Raw genomic sequence first — 18,099 nt, 5'->3', positions numbered from 1 at the left:
CGCGAGGAAAGAACATGTTACATGAGGAGGTACGTCGTCATAATATTCGTTGTGTGGATCATCGCTAAAGAGGAGTTTGCAAGAGCTTCTTCATTCACGGACTAAGATTTACAGATTAGGGGATACACGATCTCTCCCTAGGTGAGAACATCTTAACCACTTTATGCAGTTATGTAGTTTTATCGCTTTTGAGTTTTTCGCACCCGATTTTCGTATGACGATTTGATAAATTTGTTTTGGGAAACCAGTTTCTGTTTTTATTTTTCATTGTGCATGTGATGCTCTCTACGGTTTCCCAACAAGTACCCCATCAGTGTTTTCATCAAAATGAACGCATCCACGTATGGGAAGGATGACAGTTGTCTCCTTGAGTAAAAGTGCTATAGTTTGGAGGTAGAGCCTCCTTGCTAAAGCATTCGTTGGGAGGAATGATGGGCAGACATTCCTGTGACAAGTCCTCATTCTAGTATCAAAATATTAAAGGAAATCATAGTTGGCGTTTGAGTCAACCTAACATGGTCCGAACTTGAAGGCGTATGAGTGTCCGAAGTGGCTCCAAGGTGGGGGCATCATGCTCTCGAGGTGTCACTTGCATTAAGATCAATATCGAAAGAAGTTTCTCGATTCGGTCCTCTGACATTCAAGTTAGTCACCAAGGGCTTAGTAGATATGAATTTTTTCACGAAGAGAGCCCCTTGGCGTAGCACCAAGGATTACCATTTATACCATGCCTCGGAAGGGACAACCCATACTACTTCAACATCTTTTTTTTGACATTTTATCTATATGAGCAACCGGAGGAAAATAGCCCCGAATTATCTACCTTGGACTTTTGTCCGTACGGACAAATAAGAGGGTGACCTCGATTTCTTTTCTTGCATGATAATTTTTATGTGATGTCTACCTGTTAGACTGTTAATGTATTCCCTATCAATACTAACTCTAGCTATTCAACCAAACACTAATCGGAGTGTTTGATGTGGCCATATTCCAAATGCTAATACTTGTATGAGTAATCTCTATAAACTATTTACCAAATAATAATTGTTGGATCCTCTACTGATAACTACAAATCCGGTTCTTGCCATGGCTGAGACCTCCTCTTCTCCGAGGAGAGCATCTGCCGCATCACGAATCCACGGACATCAAACTCCGAGGGAGGCACCCTTTCAAGTAGGAATCCTCTCGCCGAGCTGTGGGATTTGGACGCAAACAATCAACAAAGCAGTAACAGCGCATGTCAACAAATCCGTGCTAATGTTTTCTTGGAAGACAGCGATTGGAGGTAAGTTGAAGAAAGAAGGTAAGCCGTGGAGGAACGGAATGGAGAGTAGGCTGTGCAGGGACCAGCTTTGCTGTACGCGATTGGGTTTGCTGCAACCTGACAAGCCCGACCTACTGTTCGTGCATCTGTAGCAGCCCATCTCGCCGACAAACCCGCAAGACCTCGTGACGCCACTTAACTCCACCCAGGTCCGTCCCCTTCCTCCGCAAAGAGTAAAGAGGCAGCAGACCTTCTGCAGCCTTTGTCGCATCTCGAAAAGCTGCATTCCTGTGATCACAACACGGGGTATCTGTTCTCATCTTTATTCCTCTCACTAGATCTGAGTTGAAAGATTTGATTTCTTTTTCTCCTTCAAGAAGATATCTTTTCTGGAGGTTTATAATCGTCATACAGGTCTCAGCACGATAGACTATCAACAATTGCTCAGTCTGCTCCCTTTTCTTGTTCTTTTTGAACTTGATTTCTCTTTCGAAGATTTGTATGTTTCGTTCTTAGTTGAAAATTCGATTTTTTTCCCCGGAAAATTAGCTGGTAAAGATTAGAAATTCCATCGACAGAGAGAAAAAAAAGAAGCTTTCTTTGATGAAGTCTTTGCAGTCCACCAGAGTTTATATTGGTTATCATTTTGCAGCTTTTGGGGCGAAGACGTAATCATAGGCTGCGGAAGAGGAGGCCTCGTTGGAAGAGAACTGATGGCGCCGAGTCTGCAGCTCTTCGCTCTCTTTCTGCTCGCGGTCTGGGTCGTCGGATCGGAGGCCCACGACGTCCGGCCAGCAGAGCACGGCCTCGAGCACCAGAAGGACCCCGGCCCGGCTTCCCCGGCGATGGTGACATTCTTCCGCGGCCGGCCGGAGGTTGCGCTCCCGGAGGCGCAGAACGTCTCCGAGCCGGCCTGGAAGCTGGCGCCGCCGCGGCCGCAGCACCGGGACGGTCCCAGTGCTGTCCTCCTCGCCGCGGGCGTGGCGTGCGGCATCGTCGGATCCGCCCTTCTCGCCGCGGCGGCGGTGGCTTTCGTCGTCCACGCCCGCCGCTCCGGGTTCGGGCTCCGGCCAGGATGGGCTTTCAGTCCAGCCCGTAGAAGCGGCCCAGAGGTCCGATTGGGTTCTGCGTAGACCAAAAATTTGACCGTTGGATCCGCAACCGACGGTGATTGATCTGTTCGTTCGTTTAGTGAATCCTTCCCGCAAACCTCCTTATTTGCATTCTTATTTTCAAGCGTGTAATTACATTTCATGGTGTTTCGTCGTCCGAGTGATGACTCGGCTTTGTGAATGCAACGGACCAACTACGAAGCAAGCATTTAAGAGAATGCATCTCTCTCACACACACACATATATATATCTATCCAAAGCGCCTCTCGACGCGACCGCAACAGCCGCCGTCTGATTCAAGAAAGGGACGGTATCTACCGTCAAAATAAATACCATTAGTAAGGCTCGTCTCTGTTTGGTATGTACGTGATATCACCCGTAGCGGTCATCTCGATACTCTTACCCCACTCGATTCCACTTCCCCCTTCATAGGTTCTTCGGGTCCCACAGAAACAGCAACCAGAGAGGGTGAATCTTTTATAAAAACGGCGTGCATTTATCTCTTCCTCCGTCGTCTCCTCGGTGCAAGATTAAAGTCCTAAGCCTAACCCTAACTCCCAACCCGGAGATCAGCCCCAAGAACCCTGGCCGGGGCTCGATGGATGAACCCGAAGGATCCCTCAACTTCGATTTCGAGGGCGGCCTCGATGTCGCCGCCCCTTCCGTTGCGGCGGTGGCGGCCTCTGGTCCCCTCGCCCCGTCTGACCCCACCGCCGCTGCGGCGAGCGCGGGAGCCTCCTCTCCCTCTGGCACGGCCGATCGGATGGCCGTCGCAGGCGGGAACGTTTCCGGGAGGCGGAGCTTCCGGCAGACGGTGTGCCGCCACTGGCTGCGTGGCCTCTGTATGAAGGGCGATGCTTGCGGCTTCCTCCACCAGTACGACAAGGACCGGATGCCGGTGTGCCGCTTCTTCCGGCAGTACGGAGAGTGCCGCGAGCAGGACTGTGTTTACAAGCACACTAACGAGGACATCAAGGAGTGCAATATGTATGTATTTAGAACAATATCTCTTCGCTTCTGTTGATAATCGTTACACTAATTATGTGCCTGATCGCTTCATCACGCGACGGATCTCCAGTCGTAACTTTTTCTTGAAGATGTCTATGATTTCAATTTGGCCCTCCTATGATTTCTTGATGTGAACTTCTTTTTCACGTTAACTGACATGTTCCTGCATCCTTCTTTTCTTGTTCTTGTTGCTTCACATCGATGTTCCTGTTGAAAAAATAGGATCAAACCTCCCACTAGATGGAAATAGGGTCATCAGTCTCTAACAGTAACATCGGCTTAGCAAAGGGATCACAGGGTGTAGACCATTTAAGCGATGAAGGTTTCGGATTTTGATCAATAGGGTATGCTTCTGAACGAAACCTGCACCAAGAATAACAAATTAGGGGAATAGGGAGAAAACAAGAGAAATATGTAGGCTTATTCTGTTATCTGCAGAGAGGATATTTGCAGGCCTAGTAGAGAAAGAGAAGAACTGAGAAGAATCTTTAGAATAAAATATAAAAGATGTAGGGTCTGCTGACTAAAAGGGAGAATAGTTTTCATCCAGCCAAACACGCAGAAGTTGCAGCCGCTGGCAACCTTATTTGTACATCAAATATAAAAATTTGTTAAGATCGTGCATATGTTGGAGTCAAAACAAACCCGACACTAACCTGCAATGGACTCAATGATGACTTCAGTTTTGTTCAGCATCATTGCTGCAGTTTATTATCTGTTAATAATTTCATCTATATGATGCTTAGAGTGGGGCATGTTAATTAAATGGTGAGCACATTGTTAAAATTGTTGGTTTCTATCACCATTTCTTGAGTAAGGCCTGTATACCCACATCAATTCTGTGGTTTGGTTTGACTTGGGCACTGAAATAAAGATCCTACAAATGTATAAGCATGAAGATTAAAATAGTGTTCTCTGTGAGTGTTTTGGTGGTGTACAAATGGATTAACAGTGTGGGGATTATTGCTGGCAACACGTTGAGCACATGTATGGAAGTTATTTCACCTTTTCTGAACAGAAAAAGATTATTGTTGCTTGCCATTTTTTATGAAAAGAGAATACAGTTGGGTGGAAGGAAATATATGGAAGATGAAGATGAAAAGGGCACAGTAGTAGCGATTATCTACTTTAGAGGAGGACTTGTAAATGGGACTCTCATTGGGTTACGGGTTCTTTACTTCTATCCTAAATTTAGAAAGAGTGAAAATTAATACATTTATCTCAAAAAAACATAACAGCGACATTGATCTTCATTTCTCATTTTTCATGCTTTTGCTTTTCTGATGGAATTTTTATTGCTAATGAATATTTGGTTGTGGATAATAAAAATTCCACTATTCGAGGGTTGATGTTGGTTTTTAGTATCATCATCGCAACAGCACATCTTAACAGTATGAATAAATTTTGATTGATGATTGTTGTAATGCTTTTTTATGACATCAATGCCCAGTTTATGGGAAAACGTGTCAGACATTAAGCTTATGGAGATTTTAACTCGAGTTTCTGACTTTGTATCTTGTGCAGGTACAAATTTGGTTTCTGCCCCAATGGACCTGATTGTCGGTATCGTCATGCCAAACTTCCTGGGCCTCCTCCTCCTGTTGAAGAAGTTCTCCAGAAGATACAGCATCTGAATTCTGCTTATGGGTCTTCAAACAGATTTTATCACCACAGAAACAATAACAATAGTTATAACCAACAACCAGATAAGAATCAGTTGTCATCAACTCCTGGGTTACCTAATCAAAATACAGGAGTCAAACCAGTTTCTTCATTTGAACCATCAGATGTAAAGCTGCCTCAGTCGCTAGTGCAGCAGTCCGAGCAGCAGCAGCAGCAGCAGCAACAACTGCCAATTCCATCATTGGAGAACCAGGTCCCAAGTATTTCAAATGCCTTGTCGAATCAAACTGTTAGAACTGCATCTCCACTCCCTCAGGGACAATCTAGGTGTGTCTGGAGTTTCTAGATTTGTCTGATCTGTGAAAACTTGTAGTATATTACTTGTGACATGATTATTAAAGGTCAAGATCAAGTTGTATATAGCTTAAAGAGGTCTAAACGCTGACTCCATTTTGGACTTCATTCACTCTATCAATGTTATTTAATACTGTAATTGGGAATTCATTCTTTTAGGATTCCTTCTTTTTCCTCTTACATGGCAGTGAGCAAGAGAGCTTACCAGTTATTGATCCTACTTGCTTGACTGACCTGCAAACAGGACCAAGAGGCAAGCAGAAGTAGCTCATTGATTGGCTGTACTATTTGCATTACATTTTAATCATCTTGGTAAAATGTAGAACTAGCTAGTGGATCAAATCTATTGATCTTGATCATGTATTGAAGTGATGTTGTGCTCTTTTTGTTTTTTGTTTGCTTATCTGCACTTAACTTATTTGACACAGATTGTACATTGTACTAACCAGCAGCCTTGTCATAGTTTGACATACTCATGAAGTAACAGCAACCTGAGATTCACTTTTGTAAAGTAGCTTTGAACCACATCCCCTGAAAGCAAATGAACTTGAAGTTATGTAGCCAGATCATAACTATACTATGAATCATGCTTTAAATTTGGATATTTTTCAGATTGTATAATTGCTTTGGTGGTCCAACAAAGAACCATTTGCATATGTACACTGATGGCTCTAAGTATTTTACCTTGCTTTATTTAAAATATTGGACGAGCTTTTGATAATTGATAATTTTCTTGGCATGCCGATTTTGCTTGTTGGTTCAACCAAAAGAGCCATTGTAAACATACACTTATAGAGCTTTCATATATTCTATCAACGTATGAATATCGGGCATGCTTTTGATGTCTGAATACAATTTTTGTTTGTTTTAATACATTAAATGCTATTCATCCTGTTGTACTAATGTTACAGGATTTGAATCAAAATTTACTTTATCACAATTTAGGCTAAGGATTTAGCTAGACTAAAGTCTTCTAGATTGGGCACTTTCGTTAAATGCCGATTTTTATTTTATGAATATCACTCAACATTTTTTGCATATTTTCTTTATCTGCATATTTTTGCATATTTTCTTTATCTGCAACTTTCTTGAAAGCTAATGATTTGTAATTTCTGTAAAACTAGAAATCAATTTGTAGCTAAAATTAAATCAGCGGAGAAGACATCATGTCTAACAAACATAAATAAGAGGCAAGCTTTAATTTTAGTTACCATAATAAAAACTGTCAATGGTTTTTGGATACAATATAGTTCTGCATGAGGGTATGTAGAATGTCAAAGTGATTTTTTTTTTTGCAAAGGGAAAATAGTGAAGGTGGGATTCGAGCTCAGATCTTGTGATAAACTGTTAAAATCTTTACCAGTTAAGCTAGCTGAAACATTCAAATGTGAAAGTGGTTAAAAGAATAAAACACTGTCGAATAATGTGTAAATAGAAAAGTTGAGTTGTATGAATGCTGTATTATCCATAATGTCAACCAATATTTATGATCTTCTGACCTATCATACAAGGATTGTAGCCCGAACTGTTCAAACCACCTTGATGTGGATTGTAAGATGTTGATTGTTAGTTGCATGATTGGGATGGCTTTTCCCCTTGGCTTACACACTGCATGTTGAGCAGATGAAAATTGGTATCTGTGGTTATCTAAATTCCTAGACTTGGTGTTATGATGTGACTACTGTTGTAAATATTCTAATGGTATAATAAATGTGGTAAACTAGTTCAGTGTTGGCTGTAATCCATTATTAGTGTAAAGCCTCTTCCACCAGGCTGAACAATATTAATGAGGCGTACTTATCAGATTTGTTGGATTTCTCTTTCTTACTCAGGTAGTATTGATAATTGCACTTTATGGGTGTTGTGCATATTTTTCTACAATATATTATATCCTCATACTTGGCTACCTTTGGATGGATTTGACTAGACACAATATTGCTATTCTGATTAAAATTTTATTTTAAAACTAGGTATTTTATTGTAAAAAGCTGCAATCGGGAAAATCTGGAAATATCTGTTCAGCAGGGTATGTGGGCAACTCAAAGAAGCAACGAGGCAAAACTTAACGAAGCATTTGAGTCCACAGAGAATGTTATTTTGATATTCTCAATCAACAAAACTCGCCATTTCCAGGTATCATAGATTTCTTTTTCTTTTTTTCCTTCCTGAACCACATCGTGTGAACCTGTGGCAAGTATTACATGAAGTGAAATCTAAATTCATTCAATTTCTTACCATGCTTTTCATGATCATATAGTCTGTGCTGAAATATACAATGTTTGTTTATAATTTATTAGGGATGCGGTAAGATGACATCTAGGATTGGTGGATTTGTTGGTGGAGGGAACTGGAAATATTCTCATGGAACTGCACATTATGGTCGAAACTTTTCAGTTAAATGGTTGAAGGTATGATCAGTTTGACAATATCTAATTGCTAGTGGAAATTTAGCTTGGATTCCTATGTTTTCTAAGTCTAGACATGTCTCTTTGCTTTTCGTGAATGCCTGCTTGGTTCCTCTTTCACTCTGTTGATTATTTTCCTTTTGGCATAGTGCAAAGTTAAGTGTGTGTCTCAGCTTGTTAGAAATTGCTTCTCTGGGATTGTTCTCTCTTTTCAATTTCTCAATGCTTATGTACTAACAAATTAGCAACAGGTTTTCAACGTCAAGTGTCTCCTAACACGAAGATTTGAAAAGATGCATTTCGTGATAGGAGAATAGTGAAGAAGATTCCTAGGGCCAAGCAAATGTCACTGGCATGTGACATCCGTTATCGTCATGATTTATAGTTTTATTTAAGCAATTTGAAAATTGTTCCTTGTGTAAGAGATGACAGAACTTTTGCTGCATATTCATTCTGGTAAAATACAAAGCTCATGTCCTATTGATGGAGATCTACTTTAAATCAGTCTCACATAATGGTTCTCATTGAATGTGACGAGATAGTCATGAAGATTAGAGCTTTTTAACATCTTCCTGAAATTGCATATCTATTTATTTCTCTGAAACATGCAAAATATCTGCTATCACCTTATTTTTTTATATTTGCTATGTCATTGAATCTTTTCCTCCAGATGGTGACTAGTTCATGTTTCATGTCTTTTGATGACTTGATTTCATGTTGCAGCTCTGTGAGTTGTCCTTCAATAAAACTCATCATCTCAGGAACCCATATAATGACAATCTCCCGGTGAAGGTATGGTTTGACATCTCCTTGTAATTTGAAATTGAGAAAGAAGAGAGCTTTCATCTGATGATATCTTTTGTCTTTTTCTTTCCAATCACAGCAAGATTGGAACTAGTCTTGGTAGACTGAAATGCAGTCTTTCAGTGTCAAAAACACTCCTTTCCTATCTTTTCATTTTCCTATAGGCATGCAATGATTAAGAATGCTGGTAAAATTCTTCGACTGGTTCACTTGTGCTATAACTTGACAATTCATTTCTAAAATCGAAGTTATATTAAGTCAATCCTCTTGAAAGTGATTGTTTAAATTTAGTTAATTTCAATGTTTTGCAATCTATGAATAATGAATTCTGATAGAAATCAAGATGACCAACCATCTGATATTTATCTATGCTATCCCTAGCTTTTTGTCATAATTGGAAATGGGTTATTATAATTTATTAATGCTCCTATTAGTTTCTTTTAGGGCCTGTTTGGTTCTGTAATCAGATGAGCTTTATTCTCTATGCATTCAAGGATTTGCCTGGATTCTTTTTTTACAGTCGGTCTAGAGCATTTTGTTTCTTTCTTCTGCAGCATTTTGTTTCAGAAATATCAAAAATATTTCTGATTTCTTGAATCGTTTCAGATTCGAAAGTTATTTTAGACTCCTTTAAGTGTTACATTAATTGCTAAAACAAATGTAGCTGCTACAACAGGCAGGATTTATTTCCGACTTCCGTCATCAGCTTTTTATTGGCTGCATCTCATGTAACAGTAAAATACAAAAATATCATTAAGGTGTAACTCACAAAGTTCATCTGCTTTTTATTTTCTTTAATCAGCAGACATTATCCATATTTTATGTATAGGCTTTGTATGTACCCACACATGCATGTGCATGTGCATGAGCTTGCACACATGCACACACATTATATATATATGTATATATATATATATGTATATATATATATATATGTATATATATATATATATGTATATATGTATATATGTATATATATATATATATATAGAGAGAGAGAGAGAGAGAGAGGGAGAGAGAGAGAGAGAGGGGAGAATGCTACTTAAATGGATCAAATCACTCTGACAATCTCTGAGCGAAACACTTTATCTCTGAAAACTGTATCTGCCTATGAATAGAATGCAGCTCATTTCAAGTTGAACAAAAGCAAAACTCTTTTGATTAGGATAAAAACCTGTCACTGATTTGCATGCTAGCAATTTAAATTGTTTATGTTACTCTACTACCTCTAAATTTCTCTATCACAAGTTATGAGATTCCAAATTCATTTACCATCCACCATGTGCCCAAAAAAAATATATCATGAGTTTTTACATGGAGATAATTTAGAGGGATCTAGATCAACTTGAGTTTGGCTGCATTATTTACTTTTAACATGTATAAATTTTATACATGGAGTTTAATTGGGATGGTTTGTGTGGACAGTGGAATTCTGTATGATTGTAGTATGGTTGGTATTGAAAGGAAAAAAGTTTTAAGCACCTTGTGAGGTCAGCAACCATGCTTTTTGGATATTGGGCAGTTCAAAATATATGTACAGAAAAGAATAATGTTGCTGAGATGAGGACATAGAAATGAACGCATAATAATTTTGGTAGAGAATATGTAAGGGGAAATTGTTACCAAAGGAGTTCAACAGACTCCAAGGTTAATGTGACCAACGTTTTTAAAAGCACTAGGTGTCAAAAGACAACAAGGTCCAAAAATATTTTGGTGCCAAGATTCCAAAATGCCTAAGGCGCTAGGCGCCTGCTCGAGCGAAGTGAGGCACTCCTAAACATTAAAATTTTAAATATATATATTATGATTGATAAATAATTAAATATGATCACAAAAATAAAAATGACACATCAAATTTGAATCATATAAAGTACCTACCTAGCAGCTCTTGTGAGATTACTTATAATTATGTAAAAAATACCAAATTACGTCTCTTGTAATTACATTACTTTTTCTCTATTGGAATTAAATAATTTTTTTATTAACACATCTATTTACCTTTTGGCTTCTTGTTTAATTGCAGATAAGTCGAGACTGTCAAGAGTTGGAGCCTTTTATTGGTGAACAGTTGGCTTCACTGCTTTATCTCGAGCCAGATAGTGAGCTCATGGTGTGCTGCTACCCTTTCGACTGTCTCAACTTTTTGTTCCTTGCAGTGTATTTGTTCACTGTAGCTGAAGTATGAATTAACCTTCTCAAACCTTGTTATACGTATAAGTTCTTTTTTTTTTGTCATCAATGAAGTATCAAGAATAAAATCGAAACTAGATTTTACAACTTTGTAACTTAAGATTATTTGTAAAAAACCAGTGAGGCTTAATAGTGAGGAGTGAAGAAGATCCAGAGTTAACACATAAGAATTATTATTATAAGTAGTTTTCCAGTTCCAAAATTGTCCCCTTTTGTGAAGACATCTCATTAAGTGTCTTAGTTGAATAGACAATCACGACTTGTGGTTTGTTGGGTTCATCTCATAGTTTCTTCCCACAATTTGCACTGGAACAAAAAATTGTATAAGGTTTCTTATGCAATTCAGCATTTGCCATCCTATCATAGAATTTTGCATTAAATATTTAACAGCCCTTATGCGTACACTGCATGGTCTACCTTTCATGTGAAATTAATAGTTTTCCTTTCATGTTCTGGTCCTTGCTTATTTAATCATAACTCAGAACTCAGCATTTCGAACTAACATGGGCTTGACATTTATAAACAACCATTCCTGAGATCAGTTTTCCAATGCATTATGAAATTGAATTTTCTGCCTATTTCTTGTCCCTTGTCTGCACATACAGGAATATACATATACAACATTGTTTATGGTAAACCTATCATGTATTTTGGATGGAGTTTTTTCTTTCTAAAACAGGTTGAAGATGGGAGACAGAAGAGTGCACAATGCCATGAAAGAAAAGTTGCCATGGGCAAAAAAAGGTTTCTATTGGTGATTTCAAATCCTATTTGATTATCACATTAAACCAATCTGACTATATGTCCAGGAAAATTAGAGTTCAAGATATTGTGAAATCTCAGACTGTTAGGGTTGTACAATGCAGATTATGCAGCAGATTCTAGGGAATTTGTGTTATTCTTGGTAGGTGCATGCACTGTTGCAAAAATTATAGTGATCACTAGTAAAAAGGTAAAAATATCTCAAGGGTCTTAACTTCAAAATACAAGAGCCTTGACTGCTTTTTGCCTAAGCAATGCCATTTCTTTTGTCTGTTGCTCAACACACATGTTTTCAGGTCATCAGAATGACATCAATTTTCAGATTCTGATTTTGGAGTGTTTAATGCCTGGGACATAGAACATTCACTTGTTACCAAGTCATTTGCCTCTGGATTATTAAGTCTGCTATTTTTTGGTCCATGTTGAACATCCACTGAAATGCATGTCCTTGATCCATGAATCCTTATTATTACGCAGTCAGCTCATGTTTAGTCTACTGAATGAGCTTTTTGCTTTTTGAATACTTTTCATTTTATTAGTAATTTGTACATTAATCTACCTTTGTGGGTCTGCAATGTTTGTCTTTTTCCATAATTTCTGCTTTGGTTTTTTGTGATATCTTTTAATAAAAAAGTAAAGGTTTGACAATATCACCTGGATAAGTTGTGTATGTGATTCCTCATTTATCTCCGATTACCTGCATTTTTTGCATCTCTTTGAAGCTTGAGCAGTGGAGATAACTGATACAACAGTTGAAGTAGAGGAAGAGGCTTGAGAAAAAAAAAAACACTCAACTCGAGGCCCTGACATAATTGGATCCCATGTTTGGTTGCATCTGATTCCATCTACTTTGGTGCTTATGACTGTGCAAATATGAATACATCAGTAATTGATAGTTGTATAATTTAGGAACTTCAAGATCCACTCTTCTTTTTTTTTTTTTTTGCCTCATTTTTTTCATGCCAAGGCCTTAATTGTTAAATGTTTTCATTTATTACTATCGTCAATGTTGAGGGTGGTACAATTTGGCATCATGGTTAAGTTGCTCCTTCATGATCTAAAGGCGACATGGAGTTGAATCACAGTAATAACCTCTTTTGTCAAATGATTCCATAACTTGTTTGTATAAACCCAAACACCAAACTAGCAACTTTTTTAAAATGCTAATTCTAAGCACTCAAGATCATGGAATTGCGTGATTTTACATGCTTTTAATACAACTTAAGAATTCTAACGACAATTTTAGGCTTGATGTTAAGATAAATAGTGACACTTTTGCCTAATATAAAAATTTTAGCATCTTGTTGTCTTCCTTTTTATTTCATTTAATAGATTCACTTCTATGAAAGGTAAATCTGCTTGTATATTCAACCATCTGGGACTTACTGTGAAATCGCCCAATTTTGTAGCTCATATTGCTGAATTGTTGTCATTTTGGTCATAGATCAATTTGAGTTATTCTTCTTGGATGCTATTTTATTTGTCTTTATTTTTCTTTCTAAAATTTATCTCAATTCTGATGGTGGATTATGGTTTAGGCTATGCTGGTAGCTGCAGAATCCAAACGTGACGAGGAAAAGGCCAAGGGAGGTGGTGCAGATGAGGCAACAGATAATCCAGATATAGTTCTGTTTGAGGACAATGAGGAAGAAGAAAGCGAGGAAGAAGAAAGTGAGGAAGATGATGAAAGCGGCCAAGCTGCACACGGGAGAGGAAGAGGACGAGGGATGATGTGGCAGCCACACATGCCACTGGTACGTGGAGGAAGACCTATGCTCGGTGTTCGTGGCTTCCCTCCTATAATGATGGGGGCTGATGGATTTGGTTATGGTGATGGTTTCTCTACACCAGATCTTTTTGGTCCCCGAATTTTTCCACAGTTTGGTGGCCCGAGATTTTCTGGTGATTTTTCAGCAGGCTTGGTCTTTTCTGGTAGGCCCCCACAGCCAGGGGCTGTTTTCCCAATGGGTAACATTGGGATGATGATGGGTCCTGGTCGGGCTCCATTTATGGGTGGCATGCCAATGGCTGGGATGGGTCGGGCAAATCGTCCTGTCGGAGTCCCACCTTTCCTACATCCGCCTCCAGCTCCTCCACTGAACAGTCGGGCTGCAAAGAGGGACCACAGGAGACCAGTTAGTGATAGAAATGATCGGTATGAGACTGGATCTGATCAGGGCAACAGGAGCCAGGTGATGGCTGGGGCTGTCGGTGGAGCAGATGATGACGGTGCATATTGGCAAGGTGAAAGGGCTTCCGACCATAAATATGGCCCAGGAAAAAGTTTCCAAAATGAGAGTGAGAAGAGCATGGATGAGATAGCACCAAGACGATCGAGGCATAGCGATGGAAAGTGGAAGCGCCATGTGTCCGAAGGGGAAACTACTCTAGAGTAGTTGGACAGGCCATCAATTCAGTGTGAAAAGCATTAAGGTTGCAGCATCTTGCTCACAGATTTTTGTGGAGATCTGTCTCGATTGTTTCTCCTTTTCTTTCCATCATTGTTTGTAATGTTTATACTACAACGATGATCTGTCTTGGGGTATGTTGAGAAAGAGTTGGAACTAAACTTATTGTACTGATGGAGTGCCAGACACACTCCACTGTCTAAAGAACCTGATCTCGCAAAAAAGTGAAGGCCCGAGTGTTGAAAAGCGAAAGCTAGTGCATGTGTACAAATTAGTGTTACTTAAGAGGATGTCAAGCCTGCAGGAATAACTGAAACAATCACTTACTCTATTTAGAACCCTGTGCAGAATACAAGCATTTGAACTTTCTTTTTTATGCCGTGTGTGTTTTATTCCTTCTATTGAGGTTTTTCCTTGAATATGGTTTGTAGGTGTTAATCGACAATGGTATGTTGTGTGTCTAATCTACAATGATATGTTGCTCGTTTTCTGGTTTGTATTACCAGGTGATAAGAAGCTCTTGTGGATTGTGATATTTGTTGCTAGTTGAGAGATATCCACAAACTCCAAGATGAACATTTCTGTTGGTTGAAGTCGTGAGTGCCGTCCACCATTTGTTCATGTGGATTTTTGGGTGTTAAAGTGTCCCTAAATCTGATGGCATTACAAGCTCAGGCGATTTTGTTTGGCTGTCTGTTCGAGGGGAAAATATAAGAAAATGCCAGTAATACATTTCATACATATCATGTTATTTAATGTCATGATCTTCCTGAAATCACAGACCAGAAGATTTTGGTTATTAAATACACGCTAGATTATGCCTCATCGTTGCAGTGCAGTGCTGCGTTAATAGGTACCAAAGGTGATGCAAAGCTTTTTCCTCTAGTTTCTGTTCGACAAATCCCACAAGATGGCCCAAAAGAAGGGAAAAACAACTCCCATATGGGTTCTTTGGACAATTATTATTATTATTATTATTATTATTATTATTATTATTATTATTCCAGTAATCCTCCCATCTAGATAGAATACACAATCGTATCTTACAGTAAAGTGGCAAATAAATAAATTGTTCCCCATCCATCATCACTCCTCTGTCGTTTTGATATATTATATATAATACAGATGTGTGTTTGGACCATGAGCTACCCGCTGATGTAGCCCTTCCTTCTCCAGCAGTCAACCACAGCAAAACCACTTTCTCTGCATCCATCCAAGTTTGTAACGTAGAGAAGATAAGAGGGCATCACTAGCTTATATGGGTTTGAAATGAATGTGGTAGGAGCCTCGATCGATCAAGTTATTGATTGCCACAGGGCAGTTCATCTAAAATGGGGGAAATAATGGAGGGACGTACGCTTTTTCTTGGATACCGGTAGGTGGGATCTGCCTTTAGACGTACGCTTTGTCTTCTTTTCATCTCGAGCTTTGTCGAACATGACAGTAAATCCTTGGGCAGAGGCTGAATTGTTGACATCCCACTCTCCAAATTTGGGTAGCCGACCACCCTTCTCCTGCTGCATTCAGAAAGAAGACAAATATCATGACAGGAGGAGGAGGAGGCAATGAAACAGATACAGCAAAAGATGATGAGATGTAAGCAGTGAAAACACTCGATAGTTGGCCAGTTCTTCTACAAGCAGATTAAACATGTAACTTCTTACTTCACATAGCAAGACAAGACACCTTCAATTTGATAGCATACCGCACATGTAGGTTCCACACATCACCTTCTGTCCTCGTTGAATCGGCCAAGTTCAGCTCTGCCGGCATTACTACAGTGGAACTCATGCAAACATTATCTTGTCCTATGCATTATCATCTTGCAGAAACAATTGTTGCAAAAACTCGACTATCATGTGAAGGATCGACATTGCATATTTTCCCTCACTAAATGCACCACCAGAAAAATGACAATGCTTTAAGCCTCCGATTCAACAAATACAAGCGATAATGAAACACAATGCAAATATTCCAACTAGAGAGTATGTGGGCAGTAGAAAGCACACAGTAGCTGAAGCCAACACGAATATAAGCTAAAAATGGGACTTTCAAGAATCGCTATTCTTCTCCTGCAGCATTCTGCGGACGTAACGAAAATGATAGTCTACGCAAATTCGAGAATTCCCCAAACGCCGCCCAATTTGAACTTTTAGGGGCCAATCTTCCGCACCCACAGAAGAACGGGATCGCCAATGTGTCATGAACACATCCCTCGATTCATTCGATCCCGATTTAAAAAGGAGCAACCGTCCAAATTCGACAACAAAGAAATAATCTTTACTCGCAGGAAGGTTTAGTCGGTCAAAAAACACGAAAAGGACGACATTATCTTACTGAAAGGGAAATCCTCTTACTGACCACATTATCGACGAAAGCTGACACTTCGAGGTCGAAATATCCGAGGAGAGAGAGAAAGAGAGAGAGAGAGAGAGAGAGAGAGAGAGAGAGAGAGAAGTGGAGGGATTGGGAGAAAAAGAGAGGGCGAGGGCAAGACTCGGGGTGGAGGAAGACGAAGAGAACACAAGATTCAGACCATATTTTAACCTAAAACACGCGTCACATTCTTGAAACTGACATCCGATTTCGACAAGAAAGAAAGAATCTTTACCGATTAGAAGGTTTAATCAGGGAGGAAACACCAATAGAAGGATGACATTATGTGATTGAAACAATAGCAAATGCACAAGAAACAAAGGGAGATCCTCTTACCGACGACATTACCTGTGGGGCGAAAGCTGCCCTGCCGCGGCGCTTGCCAATTATCTGGGGGGCGAAAGCGAGAGAGAGAGAGAGAGAGAGAGAGAGAGAGAGCGAGAGAAGTCTCGGGATGGAGGAGGAGGACGACGAGGCCAATACGTACGGACGATCTTTTACCTTACGCGTCACAGTCTTTATGATCCTGATTTCGTCGTATGTTATTATTGATAGAAATTAAACGAAGAAGATTGAAAGATAGAAATCGTAGAAGAAACTATGAAATGTATAAGATATAATTGCCTAATACATTTTGATAGTGAGTTCTTGACAGCCATTTATACACACTCAATAGGGAGGTTATACACATTCAGCATGGAGGATTTTTCTCAACTGCTGAGAGATTTCCTCAACTGCCTTGAGGAAATCTTATCTGCTTCTCAACTGCTGAGAGATTTCCTCAACTGAGGAAATCTTATCTATGCCCCCGCAAGATTGAGCTTCCATCAAGGATGCCGATCTTGGACCGATGAGATGAAAATAGTTTACGGGCGAGAGGCTTTGTGAGTGAGTCGGCTAGTTGATCTGCTGTATGTACATGAGAAACTCGGAGTTGATGTCTGACAACTTGATCTCGCACAAAATGGAAGTCGATGGCTATGTGTTTCATGCGGGAATGGAACACTGGATTGGCACATAAATAAGTAGCTCCAATATTATCACAATATATTGTAGGAATAACCGTGGAGTTGACGTTGAGTTCCTTGAGCAAATTTGTGACCCAATTGAGTTCAGCAGCGGCGGTGGCGACGGCACGGTATTCAGCTTCAGTTGTAGATCGTGCAACCGTTTTTTGTTTTTTAGAACTCCAACTAATTGGAGTAGCTCCAAGGAAGACAATGTATCCGGACGTAGATGTTCTATCATCAAAGTTCCCTGCCCAATCAGCATCAGCAAAGGCATGGAGTGAAGTATTTTTGCGAAGAAAAATGCCATGATTAAGAGTCCCTTTAAGATACCGCAAAATTCGTTTGACCGCAGACCAATGCGTAGTAGATGGTCGATGCATGAATTGCGATAACTTATTGACGGCAAATGAAATATCTGGACGGGTGAGAGCCAAGTACTGTAAGGAGCCAAGGACTTGTCGATACTGAGTCGAATCTGTAGCAGGACTTCCATCACATAATTTAAGTGATTCACTGGTAGAGAGAGGAGTTGTAACCTCTTTCGCATCCTGCATGTTTGCCTTTGATAATAAATCTTGAATATACTTTCTTTGTGATAGGAAGAGACCTGAAGATGTAAATGTTGCTTCCACTCCCAGAAAGTAGCTTAAAGTTCCCAGATCTTTGAGGGAGAATCGATCGGCCAAGTGCTTTAGAAATGCCTGAGTCTTCAAAGGATTATTTCCTGTGACAATAATATCATCCACATATACTAAAAGATATATTATGCTTCCATTGTGCTGG

General features: G+C 39.6%; 2 protein-coding genes across 3 annotated transcripts; both read left to right on the top strand.

Moving 5' to 3' along the window:
- The first annotated feature begins 1,744 nt into the window (after nt 1–1,744).
- LOC103999518 (uncharacterized) lies at nt 1,745–2,513 on the top strand. Its single transcript, XM_018818412.2, has 2 exons — nt 1,745–1,763; nt 1,917–2,513. Exon 2 carries the CDS (start codon nt 1,978–1,980, stop codon nt 2,395–2,397), a length of 420 nt encoding a protein of 139 aa, XP_018673957.1. The 5' UTR covers nt 1,745–1,763; nt 1,917–1,977; the 3' UTR covers nt 2,398–2,513.
- Nucleotides 2,514–2,661: 148 nt separating this feature from the next.
- On the top strand, nt 2,662–14,306 carry LOC103999520 (zinc finger CCCH domain-containing protein 45). Of its 2 annotated transcripts, none has more exons than XM_009421293.3 (7): nt 2,662–3,363; nt 4,909–5,334; nt 7,332–7,494; nt 7,659–7,769; nt 8,490–8,558; nt 10,594–10,680; nt 13,061–14,306. In XM_009421293.3, the coding sequence occupies exons 1-7, from the start codon at nt 2,975–2,977 to the stop codon at nt 13,916–13,918; spliced, it is 2,103 nt and encodes a 700-aa protein (XP_009419568.1). In that variant the 5' UTR covers nt 2,662–2,974; the 3' UTR covers nt 13,919–14,306. The 2 variants fall into 2 exon arrangements, with proteins under 2 accessions (XP_009419568.1, XP_018673956.1); XM_018818411.2 differs by having other exon boundaries at nt 10,594–10,749.
- The last annotated feature ends 3,793 nt before the right edge of the window (nt 14,307–18,099 follow it).

The sequence above is a fragment of the Musa acuminata genome, chromosome BXJ2-9 (assembly GCF_036884655.1).
Source record: "Musa acuminata AAA Group cultivar baxijiao chromosome BXJ2-9, Cavendish_Baxijiao_AAA, whole genome shotgun sequence".
NCBI classification, from domain to species: Eukaryota; Viridiplantae; Streptophyta; class Magnoliopsida; order Zingiberales; family Musaceae; genus Musa; species Musa acuminata.
Note: the sequence above shows the minus strand (reverse complement) of the source record. Positions and strands in the feature narration are given on the sequence as shown.